At 36.4% G+C, this 23,835-nt stretch overlaps 1 protein-coding gene across 1 annotated transcript in view; it reads left to right on the plus strand.

The window, feature by feature from the left end:
• Positions 1 to 23,835, plus strand: part of RSRC1 (arginine and serine rich coiled-coil 1) — a 422,099-nt gene that overhangs the window by 2,290 nt on the left and 395,974 nt on the right. The window contains exons 2-3 of the mRNA XM_086674595.1: positions 8,829 to 9,024; positions 9,799 to 9,924. Of these exons, the coding sequence (XP_086530721.1) occupies positions 8,829 to 9,024; positions 9,799 to 9,924 (322 nt within the window). The remainder of the gene's footprint in view (positions 1 to 8,828; positions 9,025 to 9,798; positions 9,925 to 23,835) is intronic.

Genomic DNA, 23,835 nt, shown 5'->3' on the forward strand with positions numbered 1-23,835 from the left:
CTTAAACTTTACAGTGAGATGTTTTTGTGAATTGATGTCCTGCTGTAGTCCTTACCTGTCCTGGTTTCAGTTCTGTAGTGGGAGTATTTGGGTAAGGTTTACAACCAAGAGACTACAACCAGGAAGTACTAGAAAATAGAGGGAGGACGGAAAACCAAGAGCTGTATGAGCTCTGTTCCTGTACTTGCCTTTTCTGTTTACGGATAGACTGAAAAATTGTTAGCTTGTGGGACTCTTAAAGATCTCTGCTCAATTCATTGTTGCCCTTATCAGAAAGAGTTATTAATGTGTTTTACATGTACTGTACCTTAATGACGGAGTTAAGTGTAAAGAATTCTTTCTTACTAGGAGTATGTAACGTGAGTAAGTAAGTACTCATGAGTAAGTATTTTCAATTATATGCCAATGAGATGAAAATCCAGAGGTAAGTATATATCTAGGGTGGTGAGTACGATTTCAGAACCTGTCATTGATAGAGAAGACAATTTTTGGATCTCTCTTATTTGCTTTTAGTGTTCACTTTTTCTGAATAAATATTTGAAGCTAACTGTAATAAAGAAATATAGTGGCTTTTGATATCTCTTGATTAATTATACTTCAGTGGAATTTTTCTGAAATGTAAATGTGTTATTTGAAAATACATTCATAGTTTTGTGACATGGTTTTTGAACTTTCTTTTACTTAGTTCCTCTAAGGAAGGATTTTGTATCTTTCAGTAACTTTTCTGGGTTAAATGTAATCATTCTTCTACTGGGGTGCATTATGTTGTTTGAAATTAAAGGAAAATTTATACCCACCTCCTATTCTCTTTCTTTTTTTCCCAGTCAACAGCAAGGTACATAATTAGATGTGTGTCATGTTCTTTCTACTTCTTTATGCCTTACATAGGGACTTAATAAGCTGGGCAAGAGTGGAGAATGGCAAACTTTCTAGTTTTAGGATTCCTTTACAACTCTATTTATTTGTTTAAGTAGGCTCCATGCCCAATGTGGGGCTTGAACTCATGACCTTGGTATCAAGAGTCAGATGCTGTACTGATTGAGCCACCCACATACCCTGGATTCCTTTATACCCTTGAAAATTATGGTGAACCCCAAGAACTTTTGTCTTTGTGGGCTGTATCTATAAATATTGCCTTACTAGTAATTAAATTAGAAACTTTTGAAGTGTTAATCCATGTAAAAATAATAAGCTCATTACATGGTAACAAATAACACATTTGATATGAAAAATAACTATTTTCCAAAACAAACTTAGTGAGAAAAGTGGCATTATTTTCCATTTTTCAAATCTCTCATGTCTGGCTTAATAGAAGACAGTTGTATTCTTTTTTTTTTTTTTTTTTTTTTAACGTTTTTTATTTTTGGGACAGAGAGAGACAGAGCATGAACGGGGGAGGGGCAGAGAGAGAGGGAGACACAGAATCGGAAACAGGCTCCAGGCTCCGAGCCATCAGCCCAGAGCCTGACGCGGGGCTCGAACTCACGGACCGCGAGATCGTGACCTGGCTGAAGTCGGACGCTTAACCGACTGCGCCACCCAGGCGCCCCAAGACAGTTGTATTCTTAACATCTGCTTCTGCATTTAGTCTGTTGTGATGAGTTGTTATGATTAACGTATAGGGAGAAAATTTGGATTCACAAAGATATGGTATTTGAAAAATAAGTATTTTAATAGCCTTTTCAGATAATTACTTCTTTGATACCACACCAAAACATGAAAAGTAGTAGTTTCTTTTTTCTTTCTTTTCTTTTCTTTTCTTTTCTTTTCTTTTCTTTTCTTTTCTTTTCTTTTCTTTCTTTCTTTCTTTCTTTCTTTCTTTCTTTCTTTCTTTCTTTCTTTCTTTTTCTTTTGTTCTTTCGTTCTTTCTTTCTTTCAAGTTTATTTATTCACTTTGGGAGAGAAGATCCTAAGCAGGCTCTGCACTGTCAGTGTGGAGCCTGGTGTGGGGTGGGGTTCAGAGTCACGAACTGTGAGATCATGATCTGAGCCAAAACCAAAAGCCAGACTCTCAACCGACTGAGCCACCCAGGCACCCTAACAAGTAGTAGTTTCCTTAAGGTTGGTTGCAATCTGATATTTGAAGCCATATCAGTGATTTACATTAAAATCTTTTGGTTTGTCTTACACTGTGAGTGGATTTTTGTCATGGATTCTGTGACATCATGAGTGGGCCTTTGGGAAAATAATGGTTCACTGAGTTACGCATATCTTCTAGATTTTTACCTTATTATGTAATTTTTAAAAATTCACATTTGTTAATATCACTACTGATCTCATCAGAGAAATCTTTAGTAACTGGGAAGCTGTCAGTCTCTCTTGGTGGATACAAGTCCAAAATTCTAATTTTTGCTTGAGAGCTAAAATTTTATCGTTGGCAACAAATGTCAGTTTTCCTTGAAGTGGAAGACTCTTCGTTCATTTCTGGGAAGATGTCTGCCAAATACTCAAGTCTGAATAATCATGGTTAGTTTTTTTAAAAATAGTGTTTTAGGGCACCTGGGTGGCTTTAATTGGTTAAGCGTCTGACTCTTGGTTTTGGCTGAGGTCATGATCCCACAGTTGGTGAGATTGAGTCCCATGTCAGGCTCTGTGCTGACAGCACAGAACCTGCTTGGGATTCTCTCTCCCTCTTGCTCTCTGCCCCTCCCCTGCTCATGCACGCTGTCTCGCACATTCTCTAGTAAACTTTTTAAAAACTGGTGTTTCATGACAAAAGCTAGTTCAATTTGAAATTCATTTGTACAAATGCTTGTTCTCAAGGTATCCATTATTCTTTAGTATGCAGCAGCAGGTAAGTGTATTTCCCATTTCATCATACAGAATATTAAAAAGATGTGTGCTCAAGGGTTGAAATTTAAATTTTTTGTAATGTTTATTTATTTTTGATAGAGACAGAGACAGAATGCAAGTAGGGGAGGGGCAGAGAGAGGGAAACAGAATCCAAAGCAGGCTCCAGGCTCTGAACTGTCAGCACAGAGCTTGATGAAGGGCTTGAACCCACGAACTGTGAGATCATGACCTGAGCTGAAGTCAGACACTCAACTGGCTGAGCCACCCAGGCACCCCTGAAATTTAATGAAATTAATGATTTTTACTGCTTTATCAAGGACATTCTTAAGTGAAACTGCCTTAAAAATTTTTTTTTAAACTGTGTGTTGCAGTGAAGAATATAATGACTACTACTAGTACAATTGGATGCCATTGCCTTGATTCTTGTTAAGGCTCCAGCAGTTTTGCCTACTATTGCCTTTATTTACATCATCAGTGCAAAAGTCAACACAGTGAAAAAGGGAAATCATGTTTCAATATTATAATGAAAATAGTTTTGACTTCTTGGATCCCCGAAAGGGTCTTAGGGACCTGCAAAGGTCTACTAACTCCATTTTGAGAATTGCTATTATAGTGGGCAAGGGTTTTTGTCACTTGCTCATTGATATATCTCTTATGCCTAGGCCTGTAATCATCCTGGGACTTTTCACCTGTGTCTAGTGTTAGATTTTTTTTTTTTTCTTTTTTTTTTTCTTGAATCTGGGTCATCTTTGTTGGTTTACTCTCTACTTTTGGTGGAGCACATCGTTTAGTAGCTTCCTAAGAAAGGGCGAGTGCAAGGTATAGTTTTGAGACTGCATATTTGAAAGTGTCTTTATTCTGATCTGTTATTACATCAGTGATTGGGTCTTAATATAGACAGGTTGAAAATCATTTTCACTTAGATTTGTGAAGGCAAGTGCTTTTTGTTTTCTGTGTTGCTGTTGAGAAGCCCTTTGTGATTCCCCCCATTTATTTCTCTTTGGAAGTTTCTAAGATCTTCTATATATGGCTGGTGTCTGAATTTTTCTGAGATATATCTGGTGTATGTCTTTTATTACTTCATTGTCCTGGGGATTTAAAGCAATGTCTTTCAATTCTGGAAATTCTTTTGAATTATTCTTTGGATATTTTTATCTCTTTTCTCCCCCTCCTTTTTTTTTTTATGGAATGCATATTCATTGGATATCCAACTTTCTGGATTGATCCTCTTTTATTTCCTTTTTTTTTTTTTTAATTTTTTTAACGTTTATTCATTTTTGAGAGACAGAGAGAGAGCATGAGCGGAGAAGGGGCAGAGGGAGGGAGACACAGAATCCGAAGCAGGCTCCAGGCTCTGAGCTGTCCACACAGAGCCCGACGTGGGGCTTGAACCCACGAACTGCGAGATCATGACCTGAACCGAAGTTGGACACTCAACCGACTGGGCCACCCAGGCGCCCCTTTAATAATTTATTTTTAAGTAATTTCTACATCCAGTGTGGGACTCAAACTTAAAACCCTGAGATCTAGTCACATGCCCTGCAGACTGAGCCAGCCAGGCACCCACCTCCTATTTTTTCTTTTTCTACTTTCTTCAAGTCTTTTGACCTTATCTTCTAACCCTATTGATTTGTTTTTGTTGTTGTTGTTTTTATTTTGGACACAGAGTGCGAGCATGTGTGCACATGAGCAGGGGAGAGGGGCAAAGGGGGAGAGAGAAAGAGAATCTTACGTAGGCTCCAGCCCTATGCTGGGATCCATCCCATGACCCTGGGATTATGACCTGAGCGGAAATCAAGAGTCTGACGCTCAACCAACTGAGCCACCCAGGAGCCCCTACACTATTGTATTTTTTATTACAAATTATCATTTGTTTGAATTTCAAGCTTTCCTGTTCTTTGGATGTTCCTCCTATTCTTGTTTGCGGGATCATTTTCTCATGTTTCTGAGGATATTAACTGATTTTTTCTGCATGTTCCCTGTTTACTAAAAGTTGCTTTTTTTTCTTTTTGTTTTGGTTCTGTCTCTTATGATGAAGGCTTTCATCATGTGATTGGTTATCTTTTGTTGTATAATCACTAAAAGGTTAACAACAAAAAAGGTTACAGAGAAAAGTTTATCGTTTAAGGTTTGGACTTGTTAACTGGTGGGTTTGGTTAAAGGGTCATTGGGTATGGGCCTGGCCTTTTTTTTTTTTTCAGAGGACCTTCAAATATTTATTTACCTTTTTTTGGCTACCTATCAGTTTTTGTAAAGAATCTTCTGCCATGGGGCACCTGGGTGGCGCAGTCGGTTAAGCGTCTGACTTCAACCAGGTCACGATCTCACGGTCCGTGAGTTCGAGCCCCGCGTCGGGCTCTGGGCTGATGGCTCAGAGCCTGGAGCCTGTTTCCGATTCTGTGTCTCCCTCTCTCTCTGCCCCTCGCCCGTTCATGCTCTGTCTCTCTCTGTCCCAAAAATAAATAAACGTCGAAAAAAAAAAAAAATTTAAAGAATCTTCTGCCAGAATTCTTGGATCCAAGTACACAGAGTGCTGCAGTATTTACCATTAGATTATAAACCTTCATTTTCCTTTAACTTTGGCATCTTTAAGTTTAGCATCTTTCTGCCCTCTTTTACCCTGGACCTGGTGCTTCATTGTTTCATCATTTTCCTAAAATAAACCATCTTTCCTGCTGGGACTGGAGAGGAGTAGTTACTTATCTGGTTTGGATGGGGGAGGACCTGGGAGATTACTTCTTTTACATTTTCAACTAATTCTCTGTATTTTAGTCTCATGACCCATTGTGCCTGCTCTGGTATCTGGTGTCTCAAATTCTTGACCCTTTCTGATTTTTGCTACGTGAATTGGCCTTTCTCTTGTTGGAATTCTCTGCAGTTGCTTGGTATTCAACTTTCTTAGCTCTAAATTCTCCATCTGGTTTTCATTTGCTAAAAATTTATTGACATATCTTGTCTACTGTTCCTGTTGTTTTCTCTTCTAGTCTCTTTATCCTTGTGAATTTGTACTTCTTTATCCTTTCACGCTCATTTTAGTATTTTTTTAACCAGATAAGATTATCATAAAAACTCATCTTAATTTAAATGGTTATTTGTGGGCAAAGAAACGTCATTAACTGTCTAAAGATGAAAACAAGAAAGAAAAAAACAGGAAATAGGAAGACTTAGGTGATTGTTATCATGCAATTATGTAACATTCTTTAGTGAAAATACACATACACACACAGACGTGGTTACATGTTATATATAATGGATATATATATGTGGATATTTAAGTGTGTATATATGTACATTTATACGGTCTATATATGTATACTTCATAATTATAGTATTTGGAAGCTGGAAAGGGTCATGATCGTTAGCCAGTGCAATTTCATTTTTCAGTGAGGAAACTGGCTTTGATTTACAAGTGATTTACTGAAACTTTCAAAACCAAGTCTTCCCAATATTTTTACTGTAAAATACTAGAACTATGAACAACTTGGAGGTTCAGAACTATATTTAAAGTCTAATTCTGGCCCTAGGTAAATAGCTTGATGTTTTGAATTAGTCCTGACAGAGATTTTCAAGTGGTATTGTGATTTTCAACTTTCAGGTGGTATTGTGTTAGAGTCAGGGAGGGGATGGCTTTCCTGACCATTCTGAAAACAAAGCTGTAATTTAACACAGTGCTTTGTTCATAGTAATGTTATTAACTTATTTTGAATAAATATTAAAGGGAATTATGAGATTTATTTATCTGCTCCATTAACTGTTTATCTTAACCATCACATAGGATGGATCTTGTTTTTATGTGACACTGAAAGATAGCTAATAACTATTTTAGTAAAATAAATGAGATTGTGAGACTAAAGGCTGACTTTAAGACAGGAAGCTTCTTATCAACTAAGTTAATTCTTTAATTTTTTTAACATTTATTAATTTTTGAGAGACAGAGACAGAGTGTGAGTCGGGGAGAGGCAGAGAGAAAGGGAGACACAGAATCTGAAGCAGGCTCCAGGCACTGAGCTGACAGCACAGAGCCCGACGTGGGGCTCGAACTCACGAACTGTGAGATCATGATCTGAGCCAAAGTCGGAACCTTAACTGACTGAGCCACCCAGGTGCCCCTCAACTAAGTTAATTGTTTTTTTATTTTTTAATTTTTAAAAAATATTTATTTATTTTTGGGAGACAGAGAGAGTGCAAGCAAGGGAGGGGCAGAGAGAGAGGGAGACACAGAATCTGAAGCAGGCTCCAGGCTCTGAGCTGTGAGCACAGAGCCCGATGTGGAGCTTGAACCCGCAAAGTGCAGGATCGTGATCTGGGCCAGAAGTCGAATGCCCAACCGACTGAGCCACCCACGCGCCCCTCAACTAAGTTAATTCTTTTTTTATTTTATTTTGTTTTTAAATTATTTTTTTTTCCAACGTTTATTTATTTTTGAGACAGAGAGAGACAGAGCATGAACAGGGGAGGGGCAGAGACAGAGGGAGACACAGAATCTGAAACAGGCTGCAGGCTCTGAGCGGTCAGCACAGAGCCCGACGCAGGGCTCGAACTCACGGGCCGTGAGATCATGACCTGAGCCAAAGTCCCGAAGTCGGACGTTTAACCAACCAAGCCACCCAGGCGCCCCTAAGTTAATTCTTAAGAATAAAAAAGTTGTATTTCTGTATTTTTTTCTCTTTTGCTTACTAAATATACAAACATTACTATAGCCATATAGAAAATAGTGTAAAATAAAAACAATTAACCAGTTTCATCACTTAAATATTATCAATTTTCATTTTTGCTCTTACTCATATGTACATATTTTATTAAGGTATAGTCTCTGGAGATATGGTTTTAATAATGCTATAATGAATATCTTCATGAATATATCTTCCTTTTAAGAAAAACTTTGCAGATATATTCTTAGAAGTAGGATTGCTTTGTCAAAAAAAATCAACATTTTAATGACTCTTTTTTTTTTTTTTTACTGCTTAATTGCATTCTAGAAGGATTTATACCATCACTTTATATAGGAATTAGCAGTATGCAGAGTTGACTGACTTAACAATAACCTCATCAACGTTAGTACTTTGCATTGTTTCAGTTTGTACTTTGTTGATAACTAATGAGGTTTTATCTATTTAAAAATTTAGTATTTTTAGTTAGAAAAATGTAACTATAAAAGGTAGTAAAATATTTTTTATCTTTAGGGAATGTGCAAGGATTAATGGTTGATCCCTAACTCAGATAGTGTATAAGTGATGCTAAGTGCAACTTAAAATATAAGAAAATTTATAATAATTTATATTCGTATCCCGTTCTTAGAATTGACTCTTTAGAGAGAGTTTTGTTTTTTTTTTTTTTAATTTTTTTTTTTGAACGTTTATTTATTTTTGGGACAGAGAGAGACAGAGCATGAACGGGGGAGGGGCAGAGAGAGAGGGAGACACAGAATCGGAAACAGGCTCCAGGCTCCGAGCCATCAGCCCAGAGCCCGACACGGGGCTCGAACTCACGGACCGCGAGATCGTGACCTGGCTGAAGTCGGACGCTTAACCGACTGCGCCACCCAGGCGCCCCTTTAGAGAGAGTTTTGAAAAAATTATGGACAAATTTAAATTGTTCATAAATTGTAAAAACAATTGATAATTCTTGAAGACTATACTAGAGCTACTTCTCATGTCTTGTCAAAGTGCCAGGTACATTTAAAATTTTACTTTAAGACTTTTTATTTTTTTTTTTTTAATTTTTTTTTCAACGTTTATTTATTTTTGGGACAGAGAGAGACAGAGCATGAACGGGGGAGGGGCAGAGAGAGAGGGAGACACAGAATCGGAAACAGGCTCCAGGCTCTGAGCCATCAGCCCAGAGCCTGACGCGGGGCTCGAACTCACGGACCGCGAGATCGTGACCTGGCTGAAGTCAGACGCTTAACTGACTGCGCCACCCAGGCGCCCCATGACTTTTTAAATTTTTACAAAGTTCTACAAATATTATTATGTTAAATTTCATCCATTGTGCCATTATGCTAGAAAAAATTTTCTTTGAATTTACACTTACAGAAATGGGACGCCGGTCTTCAGATACTGAAGAAGAAAGCAGAAGTAAGAGAAAAAAGAAACACCGTAGACGGTCATCTTCAAGTAGTTCTTCAGATAGTAGAACATACAGCCGAAAGAAAGGTGGAAGGAAATCAAGGTCAAAGTCAAGATCTTGGTCCAGAGATCTTCAGCCTCGCTCTCATTCATATGATAGAAGGTAATTTTTATAATTTTTACTTATTGAGTAATGAGAGTAGCATTCTTTAGTATTCATATGTTTTTTGGTTCAAAAAAACTTTCAATTTTTTTTGGGTAAAACATTTTTTCTTTTAGAAGTTATGTATTTATGAGGGTTAAGTGCCAACCCAAAAGTTTTTAAAAATTTTTTTTCGTTTTTATTTTTGAGTATGCTACATTAGTTTCAGGTGTACAATTTTGTGACTTGATAGGTTTATGCATTATTCTGTGTTCACCACAAGTATAGCTACCCTCTGTTCCATTACATTGGTATTGTAATATCATTGACTGTATTCCTTATGCTCTGCTTTTTATTCCTGTGCCTTACTCGTTTCATGACTGGAAGCCTGTATCTCCCTTTCCCTTTCACCCATTTGGCCCAACCCCTCATTCTCCCAAAGGTTTTCCTTTTTGCCAGGCCCAACCCATGGGTCTAGTGTCTGTCCTTTGTCTGTTCTTTGTAGACATGTAGATATAAACTGGTGTAGTTCTCATGAAATATCGTCTGATAATATTTGGAAGGATTGTATACTGCTGAGGACCCCTAACGTGTTAATTAGTAGCTGGATCCAATCACTACACTATGCATCAGTCATCTGACTGTTAAAGAGGAATAACATTTTATCTCTATTTGCTTCTAGGAAAGAGTGAGAAGTAGTAAAAATGAGATGATTCTTTAGAATCTAGAAGATTTCTGTCTAATGCCTGTAAAAATTTTTTTATAGCAATGACACTTGATTATATTTTATTTCAGACGCAGGCATCGATCAAGCAGTAGCTCTTCGTATGGCTCTCGAAGAAAACGAAGTCGAAGTCGTTCAAGGGGTCGAGGGAAATCCTATAGAGTTCAGAGATCTAGGTCAAAAAGCAGAACAAGAAGGTATGCTGTAGTAGATATTTATCGCTGTTACAAAGCTATTTGTAACAGACTGTTTCCAAATTTAGTGATCTAAAGCAACAATCATTTATGTTCTCATGATTTTATGATTTTGACTGAGCTCAGCTGACAGTTCTGCTAATTTCACCTGGGGTCACTCATCCTCACTGGCTTCTCATTCTCTAGTAGGCAGGACAGGGCTTTTTCACACGATGGAGGACATTTTTGAAGAATGTAAGAGAAGAAGCTAGAATTTTTCAAGATCTTGCCTCAGTGTGTTATAGAATGAGTTTGTGTCTCCCGTAAATTCGTATATTGATGCCCTAACCCTCAACATAGCTATATTTGAAGAAAGGGTCTTTATGGAGGTAATTAAGGTTAAATGAGGTCATAGGGTAGAGCTTAATCCTGTAGGGATACATGTATCTTCACATGGCCTTAAAAGAAGAGGAAGAGACAGATCTTTTTCTCCTCTCTGAGTATGCACTCAGAGGAAAGGCCACGTGAAGACACAGTGAAAGGGTCGATATTTATAAGCCAGGAAGACAGCCCTTACCAGTAACCAAATTAGCTGGCATCTTCATTTTAGAATTATAATAGCCTCCAGAACTGTGAGAAATAAATTTCTGTTGTTTAAGCTGTCCAGTCTGCTGGACATTAGTTTGTTATAGCAGTTGGAACAGACTAATACACAGCTAGACTAATACATTAATACACAGTCTAATATTCCACCTGTGTTTTCTGGCTGTGCTCAAGGGCCAATAATACAGAGAATAGCCTGTCTGGAGGCAGTTGTACATTTGGGCAATGGTAGAAAATTTGGTTAAGTAGGATGGGGACTATGGTATTGACAGACTTGATAAAAATAGGCATTCAGAAATTATTGAAGGTTTTTGAGCAGAAGAATGTTAGGATAAAAACAGCATTTAGGCAGATCATTTTCTTTTCTCTGCTTAGTTCTTCATACTACTATTAGGCTCTAGTTTTAGGGATATATTAACAGCCTGGTTTTGTTATCTAGGCATGAAATTTTGTAAGTTGTATGAATCTGAAGTTGGTTAATAGCAGTAAAGTTCAAATATTTAGCTTTCTGGCCTTGTGTTATTTGCCCTCAGCCTCTTCTCCTCTGTTTTACTCTATGGATAAGCCACCTTGTGTTACATACCTTTTTTTTTCATACATGTCCCTGAGTTGCTAGCTTTGTTTCTTTGAGTATGCTCTTCGGCTTTCTTGCATATCTTTATTTTGAGAAATCTTTCTATCCTTTAATGCTTGGTTCTATTTAACCTTTAATTATTTCTCAGTCCTTTTTTGATTTTTTAACCTTTTCACTCCCAAGTTAAATTTAATCCCTCCTTTCTTGACCCACCATCACCTGTGGTTCCTGATTTGTAACAATTCTATTTTGAATATTATGTTTTTGTTATTCTCACATATTGTAAACTCTTGCAGTGGCACCCTCTTATTACCTAGCAAAATGCCTTGCTTGGTAAACATGTCTTGATTTGAATGAATGATTAAATGGGGAAATGAAGTTAGGTAGAGACCTGGGTTTTGTAGCAAGAAAAAGTTTTATTGTTTTATTGATTTGGAGAAGGAAAGCTGTTTTTTTGGATGTATTGATTTGTCTAAAAAGAGTCTGATTACCAGAAAACAGCTTCAATTGAAATTTCCCATCATTGGGAACAAAAATAATAATTCATGTTTTTTATGGTCTTTTTTAGTTTATATTTTCACATATACTTCCATATATTTTCACGTGCATCAGTCATTTAGAGTTTGATTTTAAGCATTAGGGTTTTAACATAAGAAACTTTTGTAACCTTTGGAAGGATTCAGGGAATTAGGAGAACTGTCACTGATTATTTTAGCTTGAAGCATGGCAGCTGGTTGTTTGCTCAGAAGTCACTGGAAATTTTAATCACTCTCTCAGTTGGCAGCACCAAAGTGGGTGGCTCTCAAGAAACCATTCACCTGGAAGGTGTTTTTCTGCCCAATTATCTACCTACACCTATCTCCAAAGGGGGGTCTGGAAATGTTAATTTCCTTTGCAATGCAAGGAAGACTTTAAAAACAATAGCAGTGATGTCTAGTCAACCACAAACTATCTAGCACATATGCATTTAGTAATTTGAGTTTTGTAACTCAATCAGGGTATCATGCATCGTAATACCTTTATTTTGTATATCAGAAAACAAGTGCAGAGGTTTATTCAGAACAACTTTTCAGCCTCTTGGATTGACACTTTGGCATTTAACTATAATAACTAAATAATCTGGAGTCACTGAAAAGTCTTAAATTTTGAGAAAGTACATTTTCTATGTCCTATACACATACTATTTTAAGAATATATTTTAAGAATTTTTCAAAATATTTGAACTAAAGGAGTTTAATCTTGGTTTAACAAGAAAATTGAACAACTCATTCCTTGAACAGCATGGGTAATCAAGGCTGTATTTTAAACAGAAAAGATGAAAGTAGTCAGTTTTTCAAAGAAAAAAATACGATTCTAAAGCAAAGGTGTGTTGTTAATGATCTCTGTGCTTTTTAATAGAAATGAGTGATTTCAGTCATGGTAAGTCAGATACTTCCAGAAAACTTGTTACACATGTAAAAAGTAATTGAAAGATGAAGCATGTTCTGAGGGATGGCAGGGGGAAGTCAAATATGTGAAGTTTGTTGTGGTTTCCATGGATGAGTTACAGAGTAATTAGGTGATTATGCTTTTTAATATAATTGTTTCTAATGTTTGTTTATTTTTGAGAGAAAAAGTATGTGAGAGTGGGGGTGTGGGCAGAGGATTTGAAGCAAGTTCTGCACTGACAGCAGCAAGCCCTATGTGGGGCTCAAACTCACAAACTGAGATCATGACCTGAGCCGAAGTCAGACGCTTAACTGACTGAGCTACCCAGGCACCCCAGCTTTTTGATATAATTTTTATGTTCTCAAAATATTCAAGTTGTGACATATTTCACTTCCTTTTGCGACAGTGAGGGATCTGCTCCTGTTATTCACTGTATGTTTATTTATTTCCTCATTCCAGAATACGCAGAAAGTACTTTTAGAATTGCTGATACATACCACTGTAAAAAAACAAACTTACAAACTAGGGTTAATATTTTTTATGCTACTTTTTATCTTTACTGTGGGGGTATATAGTTCTCTTCCCCACTTCATTATGGTTAGTTTCTTCAAAGAGGTAGATTTGTTTGTTTTTGTTTATATTTCAAGTTTTTTTATCCCGCTAAATTTAAAAATTTGTCTCTCCCTTTCTTTTAGTATGTGAAATATTAATATGGTTCTAACAGACAGTACTATACTAAAAAGGCATATGCAGAGAAATGCCACTCCCCTTTCTCCCTTGTATCTTGTTTCTAACCACTCCATAGGTAACTAATTCTATTTGTATTTTAGGTTTTACTTTTTTTTTTTTTTAAAGAGAGAGACCAAGAGAGTGTGTGTGCATGTGTGTAAGTCGCATGCCTGAGACAGGGAAGGGGCAGAGGGAGAGGAAGAGAGAATCTTAAGCAGGTTCCATGGTTGGTGTGGAGCCCAATGCCGGGCTCAATTCCACGACCCTTGAATCATGACCTGAACTGAAACCAAGAGTTGGGTGCTTAACTGACTGAGCTATCCAGGCACCACTTCTCTGTTTGTTTTTAAACTAAGTGGTAGTATATCCATGGTATACTAGAGATATTCTTTTGTACTTTGGTCTTTTTGTTTACTAGTATATCTTGGAAAGCACTCCATGTCACTTAATAGTAATCTTACTCATTTTTTCATGGCTGCTTAGTTGCTCATTGTGTGGCTCTATCATAATTTGTTTAGCCTATCTTCTACATATGGACATTAAGGATACTTCCTATATTTTGCAGTTACTAAAAAGCTACCATAGACAACCTTGTACATGAAAATTTTTATATTGTTGGAGGTATATTTTTAGGGGAAACTCCTACAAATAGGATTGCCAGATGAAAAGATAAATAAGTTTGTAGTTTTGATAGAAATTGCTAAAATCCTGGGGTGCCTGGCTGGCTCAGTCAAGTGTCTGATTTTGGCTCAGGTCATAATCTTGCGGTTTGTGGGTAGTTCATGGGTTTAAGCCACGCGTTGGGCTCTGGGCTGACACTGAGAAGGCTGCTTGGGTTTCTCTGTCTCTCTCTGTCCTTCCCCCCCCCCCCCCCCCCCCGCCCCGAGCTCGCTCGCTCGCTCTCTCTCTCATAAAATAAATAAATAAAACTGTCAGTAGTATGTAAGAGTCCTGTTTCCCAACAGCCTCATCAATAGAATATGTTGGCATATTTAAATATTTGCCAGTGTGATAAATGAAAAATGGTATTGTAATGTAGTTTTGGTTTTCATTTTTTTTTTTTTTTTTAATTTTTTTTTTTTTCAACGTTTATTTATTTTCGGGACAGAGAGAGACAGAGCATGAATGGGGGAGGGGCAGAGAGAGAGGGAGACACAGAATCGGAAACAGGCTCCAGGCTCTGAGCCATCAGCCCAGAGCCTGACGCGGGGCTCGAACTCACAGACCGCGAGATCGTGACCTGGCTGAAGTCGGACGCTTAACCGACTGCGCCACCCAGGCGCCCCGTGGTTTTCATTTCTTTATCATAAGTGTTGAACGTCTTTTTTTATGTTTGAGGGCCATTTTTCTGTCTTTTTTGTGTGCAAATTTTCTTTTCATGTCTTTTGGGTTTTTGATATTTTTTTCCTTTAATTTTAAAGAGTTACTAGATAATCAACCCTTTAGCTGTAATACATATGGCAAATATTTTCTCTTAGTCTTTCAGTTGTCTTTTGATTTTGTTCATGCTACTTCTTGGCCATGCAGAAGCGTTTTTATGTGGTCAGATTTATTACTCTTCTCTCAATGCATCTTTCCTTACATTCAGAATATAGAGAAATTCATTCCTTATACCCAGATAGGAGTTCACTGATTTGTCTTGTTTATTTCATTTTTTACATTTATGTCTTTTATATATTTGGATTTGTTCTTGTCAATGATATGAGGTATGGATCTATTGTTTTTATTTATTTATTTTAATTTTAATTTGTTTTATTATTATTTTTTTAATTTACATCCAAATTAGTTTGCATATAGTGCAACAATGATTTCAGGAGTAGATTCCTTAGTGCCCCTTACCCATTTAGCCCATTCCCCCTCCCACAACCCCTCCCATAACCCTCAGTTTGTTCTCCATATTTATGAGTCTCTTATGTTTTGTCCCCTTCCCTGTTCTTATATTATTTTTGTTTCTCTTCCCTTATGTTCACCTGTTTTTTCTCTTAAACTCCTCATATGAATGAAATCATATGATTTTTGTCTTTCTCTGACTAATTTCACTTAGCATAATACCCTCCAGTTCCATCCATGTAGTTGCAAATGACAACATTTCATTTTTTTGATTGCCGAGTAGTACTCCATTGTATACATACACCACATCTTCTTTATCCACTCATCCATTGATAGACATTTGGGCTCTTTCCATATACTTTGGCTATTGTTGATAGAGCTGCTATAAACATGGCAGTGCATGTGTCCCTTTGAAACAGTACACCTGTATCCCTTGGATAAATGCCCAGTAGTGCCATTGCTGGGTCGTAGGGTAGTTCTATTTTTAGTTTTTTGAGGAACCTCCATACTGTTTTCCAGAGTGGCTGCACCAGCTTGCATCCCCAGGATCTATTGTTTTCTTTTTTCAGTTGGCTGTTGTCACATCACCATTTATTAAAAAGTCCATCTTTGCCCCAGTGATTTGTGATACCCCTTTTATTGATGTAGTAAATTTCATTACTACTTAGGTCTTTTTTTTTTCTTTGACTTTATGCATATTCCAGCAGCCTGCTTGTTCATTTATGCACTGGTACCACACTGCTAAGTATAGAAACTGTATAGTATACTTTAATGTTGGATAGGGCTAAGTCCTCCTTTGACTTTTAACTTTTCATTTTCAGTGTTCTCCTGGCTATTACTTCCATGTGAACTGCCTATTTTTTTCACACAGACTTTGAAATTAACTCATTTAGGTCCATTAAAAAAGCTTTTGGTGTCTTTATTGAGATTTTATTAAACTTATGAATTATGGAGACCTGACATCTTTATCATGTTGAGTTGTTCTAAGAGGAAAGGGATGGTTTTTCATTTGTTGTAGGCAGGTTTTTTATAATTCAGGAGTGTTTTAAAGTTTTTGTCAGATAAATCTTGCCCATTTCTTCTTCTTCTTTTTTTTTATTACCTCAGCATTTGTTGTGCCTTTTCCTTTACAAAGCAGTGTGTGTGTGTTTTTACACACCATGTTACATTAGTGTTAAGTGTACAACATAGTGATTTGACAAGTTATGTGTTCTGCTAAGTTCACCACAAATGTTATCTTTCATTTGTCACTATACAGTGCTATTACAGTACTGTTCACTGTGTTCCCTATGCTATACCTCTCATCCCTGTGAAATATTCATTCCACCTGTATCTCCCACTTCTCCTCATATGGTATTTGTCTTTGACTTATTTCACTTAGCATAATACTATCTACGTCTTGCAAATGGTAAGATCTCATTCTTTTTTTATGGCTGAGCAATACTCTATTGTGTGTATGTATATATGTGTATAAATCTACATATGCATAGTATTTTTATTTTTAATTTTTTGAGGCAATAGCATACAGTTTTCCACAGTGACTGCACCAGTTTGCATTCCGAGCCACAGTGCATGAGGGTTTCCTTTTCTCTGCATCCTTGCCAACACTTATTTCTTGGCTTTTTGATTCTGGCCATTCTGACCAGGTGTGAAGTGATATCTTAATGTGGTTTTGATTTGCATTTCTCTAATGATTAGTGATTTTGAGCATCTTTTCATGTGTCTGTTGGCCATCTGTATATCTTCTTTTTTAGAAAACTATCTATTTGAGTCTTCTGCCCATTTTTTAATTGGATTATTTGTGGGTTTTTTTTTGGTGTTGAGTTATAAAAGTTCTTTGTAGATTTTGAATATTACCTCTTACCAAATATATTATTTGCAAATATCTTCTCTCATTCAGTAGGTTTCTGTTTGTTGATGGTTTCCTTCACAGTGCAAAAGCTTTGTATTTTGGTGTAGTCCCAAAAGTTTATTTTTGCTTTTGTTTCCCTTGCCTGAAGAGACATATCTAGAAAAATATTGCTAAGGCTGATGTCAGATTATTGCCTGTGTTTTCTTGTAGGAGTTTTATGGTTTCAGGTCTCACATTTAGGTTTTTAATACATTTTGAGTTTATTTTTTATTTTTGTACATAGTGTAAGAAAGTGGTCCAGTTTCATTCCTTTGCCTGTAGCTATCCAGTTTTCCCAGCACCAATTGTTGAAAAGACTTTTTTTCTCATTGTATATTCTTGCCTCCCTTTTCCTAGCTTAAACCATATAAACATGGGTTTATTTCTGGGCTCTCTATTCTGTTCCACTGGTCTTTGTGTCTGATTTTGTGCTAGTACTGTTTTGATTACTATAGTTTTGTAGTGTATTTTGAAATCAGGAATTATGATACCTCCACCTTTTTTTTTTTTTTTTTTTTTCTCAAGATTGACTTTTTGGGGTCTTTTGTGGTTCCTTGAAAATTTTAGGATTGTTTGTTCTAGTTCTATGAAAAATGTTTTTTAAATAAATTTTTATTTATTTATTTTTGAAAGAGAGAGAGACAGAGAACAAGTTGGGGAGGGGCAGAGAGAAAGGGAGACAGAGGATTCAAAGCGGGCTCCACACAGACAGCAGAGAGCCCAATGTAGGGCTCAAACCCATGAACCGCGAGATCATGACCTGAGCTGAAGGCAGCTGCTTAACCTACTGAGTCACTGAGGTGCCCCTGTTGTTGGTATTTTGATAGGGATTGCATTAAATCAGTTGATTGCTTTGGGTAGTATGGACATTTTAACAATATTTATTCTTCCAATCCATGAGCATGAAATGTCTTTCCATTCATTTGTGTCATCTTCAGTGACTTTCATCAGTGTTTTATAGTTTTCAGAGTACAGGTCTTTCTCTTTAGTTAAGTTTATTCCTAGGTATTTTATACTTTTTGGTGCAACTACAGATGGGATTGTTTTCTTAATTTCTTTCTGCTACTTCATGATTAGTGTATAGAAATGCAACAGATTTCTATATATTAAATTTGCATCCTGAGGCTTTTACTAAATTCACATTAGTTCTGGTAGTTTTGGGGTGGAGTCTTTAGGGTTTTTTATATCTAATATCATCCTCTGCAAATAGTGTGACAGTTTTACTTCTTCCTTACCAATTTGGATGCCTTTTATTTCTTTTTTTGATTGCCATGGCTGGGACTTCCACTACTATATTGAATAAAAGTGTTAAGAGTGGACATACTTGTCTTGTTCCTAGTATTAGGGGACAAGCTCTCAGTTTTTCACCACTCAGTATGATGTTAGCTGTGGTTTTTTCATATATGGCCTTTCTTATGTTGAGGTACATTCTCTCTAAACCTGTTTTGTTGAGGGTTTTTATCACCAATGGATGTTGTACTTAGTCAGATGCTTTTTCTGCAACTATTGTGATGATCATATGGTTTTTATTCTTTCTCTTGATAATGTGTGTATCACATTGATTGATTTGTGAATATTGAACTACCCTTGCATCCCGGGAATAAATCTCACTTGAGAATGGTGCATGATTTTTGCATGTATTGTTGGATTTGGTTTGCTAGTATTTTGTTGAGGATTTTTTCATCTGTGTTCATGACAGATGTTTGCTGTAGTTCCTCTTTTTTTTTTTTTTTTTTTGGTGTCTTTATCTGGTTTTGGTATCAGGGTAATGTTGGACTCATAGAAGGAATTTGGAGGTTTTCCTTCCTCTTCTTTTTCTGGAGTGGTTTGAGAAGAGTAAGTATTAACTGTTCCTTAAATGTTTGGTAGAATTCACCTCTGAAGCCATCTCGGCCTGGACTTTTATTTGTTGGGAATGTTTTGCTTGTTTTTTTTTTTTTTAATTTTGTTGCCAGTTTTCAGTCTGTTGAAATTTTTTATTTCTTCTTGATTCAGTGTTGGAAAGTTATATGTTTCTAGGAATTTATCCATTTCTTCTAGGTTGTCCATTTTGTTGGTGTATACTTTTTTCCATAGTATTCCCTTATAACCCTTTTATTTCTGAGGTCTTGGTTCTTGTTTCTACTTCTTCATTTCTGATATATATTTGATTTCCCTCTTTTTTGTTGTTGATTGAGTCTAGCTAAAGGTTTATCAATTTTATCTTTTATCACCTTGTTTTGTTGAGCTCTTAATTATTTTAGTCTCTAATTTATTTCTGCTTTAATCTTTATTCTGTCCTTCTACTGACCTTGGTCTTTACTTTTTTGTTTGTTAGCTCCTTTAGGTGTAAGGTTGGGTGGTTTATTTCAGATTTTTCTTGCTTCTTGATGTAGGCCTGTATTGCTATAATCTTCTCTCTTAGAACAGCTTTTGCTGTATCCCAAAGATTTTCAACTGTTGCGTTTTTATTCTAATTTGTCTCTATGTATTTTTTATTTCCTCTTTGATTTCTTGGTTGACCCATTCATTGTTTAATAGCATGTTTTTTAACTTCCATCTATTTGTGTTCTTTCCAGATTTTCACTTGTGATTGATTTCTAGTTTCATGATGTTGTGGTTTGTAAAGAGGCATGATATGATTACAGTCTTTTTGACTTTATTCAGACTTGTTTTGTGACCTAAAATGTGATCTATTCTGTAGAATGTTCCATTGTGTACTTGAAAAGAATGTGTTTTCTACTGTTTTTGGATGGAGTGTTCTGAATATACGTTAGGTCCATCTGGTTTGATGTGTCATTCATAGCCACTGTTTTCTTGTTGATTGTCTGTCTGGAAGATCTATCCATTGATGTAAGTAGCTGTTAAACTCCCCCACAGTTATTACATTACTGTCAATTTCTTCCCTTATATGTTAATAGTTGCTTTGTATATTTAGGTGCTTTCATGTTGGGTACAGAAATATTTACAATTGTTATGTCTTCTTGGATTGTTCCCTTTATCATTGTGCAGTGTCCTACTTTGTCTTTTGCTACGTTATTTGTTTTATTTTATTTTTTTTCAATATATGAAATTTATTGTCAAATTGGTTTCCATACACGTTATTTGTTTTAAAGTCTAATTTGTCTGAAATTAGTACTGTTACTCCAGCTTTGTTTTTGCTTCCATTTGTATGGAAATGTTTTTCTATTCCTTTATCTTCAATCTGCATGTATCTTTAGTTCTGAAGTGAGTCTCTTGTAGGCAGCATGTTGATTGGTCTTACTGTTTTATTCATTCTGTCACCCTATGTCTTTTAATTGGAACATTTAGTCCATTTACATTTAAAGTAATTATTGATAGGTATGTACTTATTGCTATTTTGTTACTTGTTTTATGGTTGTTTTTGTAGTTCCTCTCTGTTCCTTTCTCCTTCTCTTGCTCTTTTATTTTTTGTAGTTTGATGACTTTCTTTAGGTTATGCCTGGACTCCTTTCTCTGTATTTTTTGTGTATCATAGGTGTTTGATTTGTGATCATCATGAGGTTCATATATGCGTATATCAGTCTTTATTGATGGTCACAAGTTTTAACCCATTCTAAAAGCGTTTTTATTCCCTATGTTTTATGTATATGATCTCATCCTGTGCATCTTTTTATCTTGTCAATTCCTTGACTGATTTTTACAGATGTAATTGATTTTATTGTTTTTGTGCTTTAACCTCCATACTGATTTAATAAGTGATTAATCTACTACTGTTATCATATGTTTGTATTTACCTGTAAAATTTTTTCTTTTCTTCATTTTCTTAATTCTGAAGATGGCTCTTTCTTTACACTCAAGAATTTCCTTTACAGGGCGCCTGGGTGGCTCAGTTGGTTAAGTGTCTGACTTCAGCTCAGGTCATGATTTTGCGGTTTGGCAGGCTCTGCGTCAGGCTCTGTGCTAACAGCTCAGAGCCTGGAGCTTGCTTCAGATTCTGTGTCCCCTTCTGTCTGCTGCTCCCCTGCTTGCACTCTGTCTCTCTCTCAAGAATAAATAAACATTAAAAACAAAAAAAGAATTCCCTTTAATGTTTCTTGTAAGGCTGGTTTAGTGGTAATGAACTTTGACTTTTGTTTGTTGGGAAATTCATTATCTCTGCTTTTATTCTGATGATAATCTTGCCAGGTAGAGTATTCTTGGTTTCAGGTTTTTTTCTTTCAGCCCTTTAAATATATCATGTCATTCCTTTCTGGCCTGCAATGTTCCTGCTGAAAAATCAGTTGATAGCCTTAGGGGGGGTTTCCTTGTACGTAACTGTTTTCTTTCCTCTTGCTGCTTTTACAGTTCTCCATTTATCACCACTTTGTGCCATTTTAAACTTTTTAATTAATTAATTAATTAATTAATTTATTTATTTTACATTTATTTGTTTTTGAGAGACAGAGAGAGACAGAGCACAAGTGGGGAGGGGCAGAGAGAGAAGGAGACAGAATCCAAAGCAGGCTCCAGGCTCTGGGGGTCAGCCCAGAGTCCAATGCAGGGCTTGAACTCACAAACCATGAGATCATCACCTGAGCTGAAGTCGGACGCTTAACCGACTGATCCACCCAGACGCCCACCACTTTGTGCTATTTTAATTATTATGTGTCTTGGTGCAGACCTCCTTTGTTAATTTTGTTGGGAGCTCTCTGTGTTTCCTTGTTCTTAATGTCCATTCCCTTTCCCAGATTATGGCAATTGTCAGCTATTATTTATTTTTTCAAGTAAATTTCTTGTCCCTTTTTTTCTCTCTTCTCATTTTGAGTTAATTTTTTTTTTTTTTTAATTTTTTTTTTTTCAACGTTTATTTATTTTTGGGACAGAGAGAGACAGAGCATGAACGGGGAAGGGGCAGAGAGAGAGGGAGACACAGAATCGGAAACAGGCTCCAGGCTCCGAGCCATCAGCCCAGAGCCTGACGCGGGGCTCGAACTCACGGACCGTGAGATCGTGACCTGGCTGAAGTCGGACGCTTAACCGACTGCGCCACCCAGGCGCCCCTTGAGTTAATTTTTACATATGGTGTAAGATAGTGTCCATCTTCATTATTTTGTATGTGGATATGGTTTTCCCAACATTTATTGAATAGACTATCATTTTCCCATTGTGTAGTCTTGTTAACATTGTGAAAATCATTTGGCTGTATACACAGGGGTTTATCTCTGCTCTCCATTCTTTTCCATTATTTTATGTGTTAGTCTGTGTGCCAATACCATATTGCTTTGATTACTGTAGCTTTGTAATATATTTTTGAAATCACAAGTATATTTGTGAGGCCTTCAGCTTTGTTCTTTTGCTAGATTGTTTTGGTGTTTGGGGTCCTTTGATGGTCAAAATCAATTTTAGAATTTTCCTGTTTCTGTGAAAAAGGACTTTGGGATTTTGTTGCATCTTTTGATAGCTTGTTAGTAATGACATTTTAATAATATTATGTCTCCCCATGCCATGAACGTGGGATATTTTTCTGTGGTGTCATCTTTAATTTTTTTTAGCACTATTTTGCTGTTGAGTGTGTGTGTACAAGATTTTTGCCTCCTTGGTTAAAGTTTATTCCTAAGTTTTATTCTTTTTAATGCTACTATAAGTGAGATTGTTAATTTTCTTTTCAGTTTGCTCACTGTTAGTGTAAAGAGACAACTGATTTTTGACTGTTGATTCTGTATCTTGCAGCTTTATTGAACTTATTTATTCTTACAGTGTGTGTGTGTGTGTGTGTGTGTGTGTAATCTTAGACTTTTCTACATTTAAGACTGTGTCATTATGCCATGTGAAAGTCATGATTTTACTTTTTCCTTTCCAATTTGGATGACTTTTTATTTTTTTCTATTGCCTAATTGTTCTGTCTAGGAATTCCAGTACTATGTTGCATAGAAGTGGGGAATGTGGGCATCTTTGCCTTGCTACTGATCTTTGAGAAGAAACTTCCAGGTTTTTACTATTGAGTATGATGTTAACACTGGTCCTTTTGTATATGAACTTTATTATATTGAGGTACTTTCCCTTAATTTGTTGAGTGATTTTCATGAAAAGATGTTTAATCATGTCAGAAAATTTTGTACGTCAATTGAGATCACCATGTGATTTTTGTTCTTCATTTTTTTCATGTGGTGTGTTACACTTGGTTTTTGTATATGTAATGATCCTTGTATTCAAGGGACAAAACCCATTTGTTTATGCTCTATAATTGTTTAAAAAAATTTTTTTTAAATGTTTATTTTTGAGGGGGGGCGGAGAGAGAGAGAAACAGACACACACACACACACACACACACACACACACACACACACACACAGTGTGAGCAGGGGAGGGGCAGAGAGAGAGGGAGATAGAATCCGAAGCAGGCTCCAGGCTCTGAGCTGTCAGCACAGAGCCCGATGCAGGGCTCGAACTCATGAGCCGTGAGATCATGACTTGAGCCAAAGTCAGACGCTTAACCAACTGAGCCACCCAGACACCCCTGTATAATTGTTTTAATATGCTGTTGAATTTGATTTGTTAGTACTTTGTTTTTTTGCATCAATATTCAATATAGATACTAGTCTGTAGTTTTCTTGTATTATCTTTGTCTGGCTTTGGTATCAGGGTAATAATGCTGGCTCATAAAATGAGTTTGGAAGTATTCCCTCCTCTTTAATTTTTTGGAAGAGTTTCAGAGAGATTGGCATTAATTCTTATTTAAATGTTTGCTAGAATTCTCCAGTGAAGCCATCTGGTCCTGGGCTTTTATTTTTTGTGAGGGTTTTGATTACTGATTCATTCTCTTTTCCTTGCTACAGATCTGTTCAGATTTTCTATTTCTTCATAATTTAGTCTTGATAGATTGTGTATTTGTAAGAATTTACCCAAATTTTGTTTCATATCCAATTTGTTGGTGTATAATTATTTATCGTAGTCTCAT

This window comes from Puma concolor, chromosome C2, assembly GCF_028749965.1.
Source record: "Puma concolor isolate L17-30 chromosome C2, mPumCon1.1.hap2, whole genome shotgun sequence".
Classification (NCBI taxonomy): domain Eukaryota; kingdom Metazoa; phylum Chordata; class Mammalia; order Carnivora; family Felidae; genus Puma; species Puma concolor.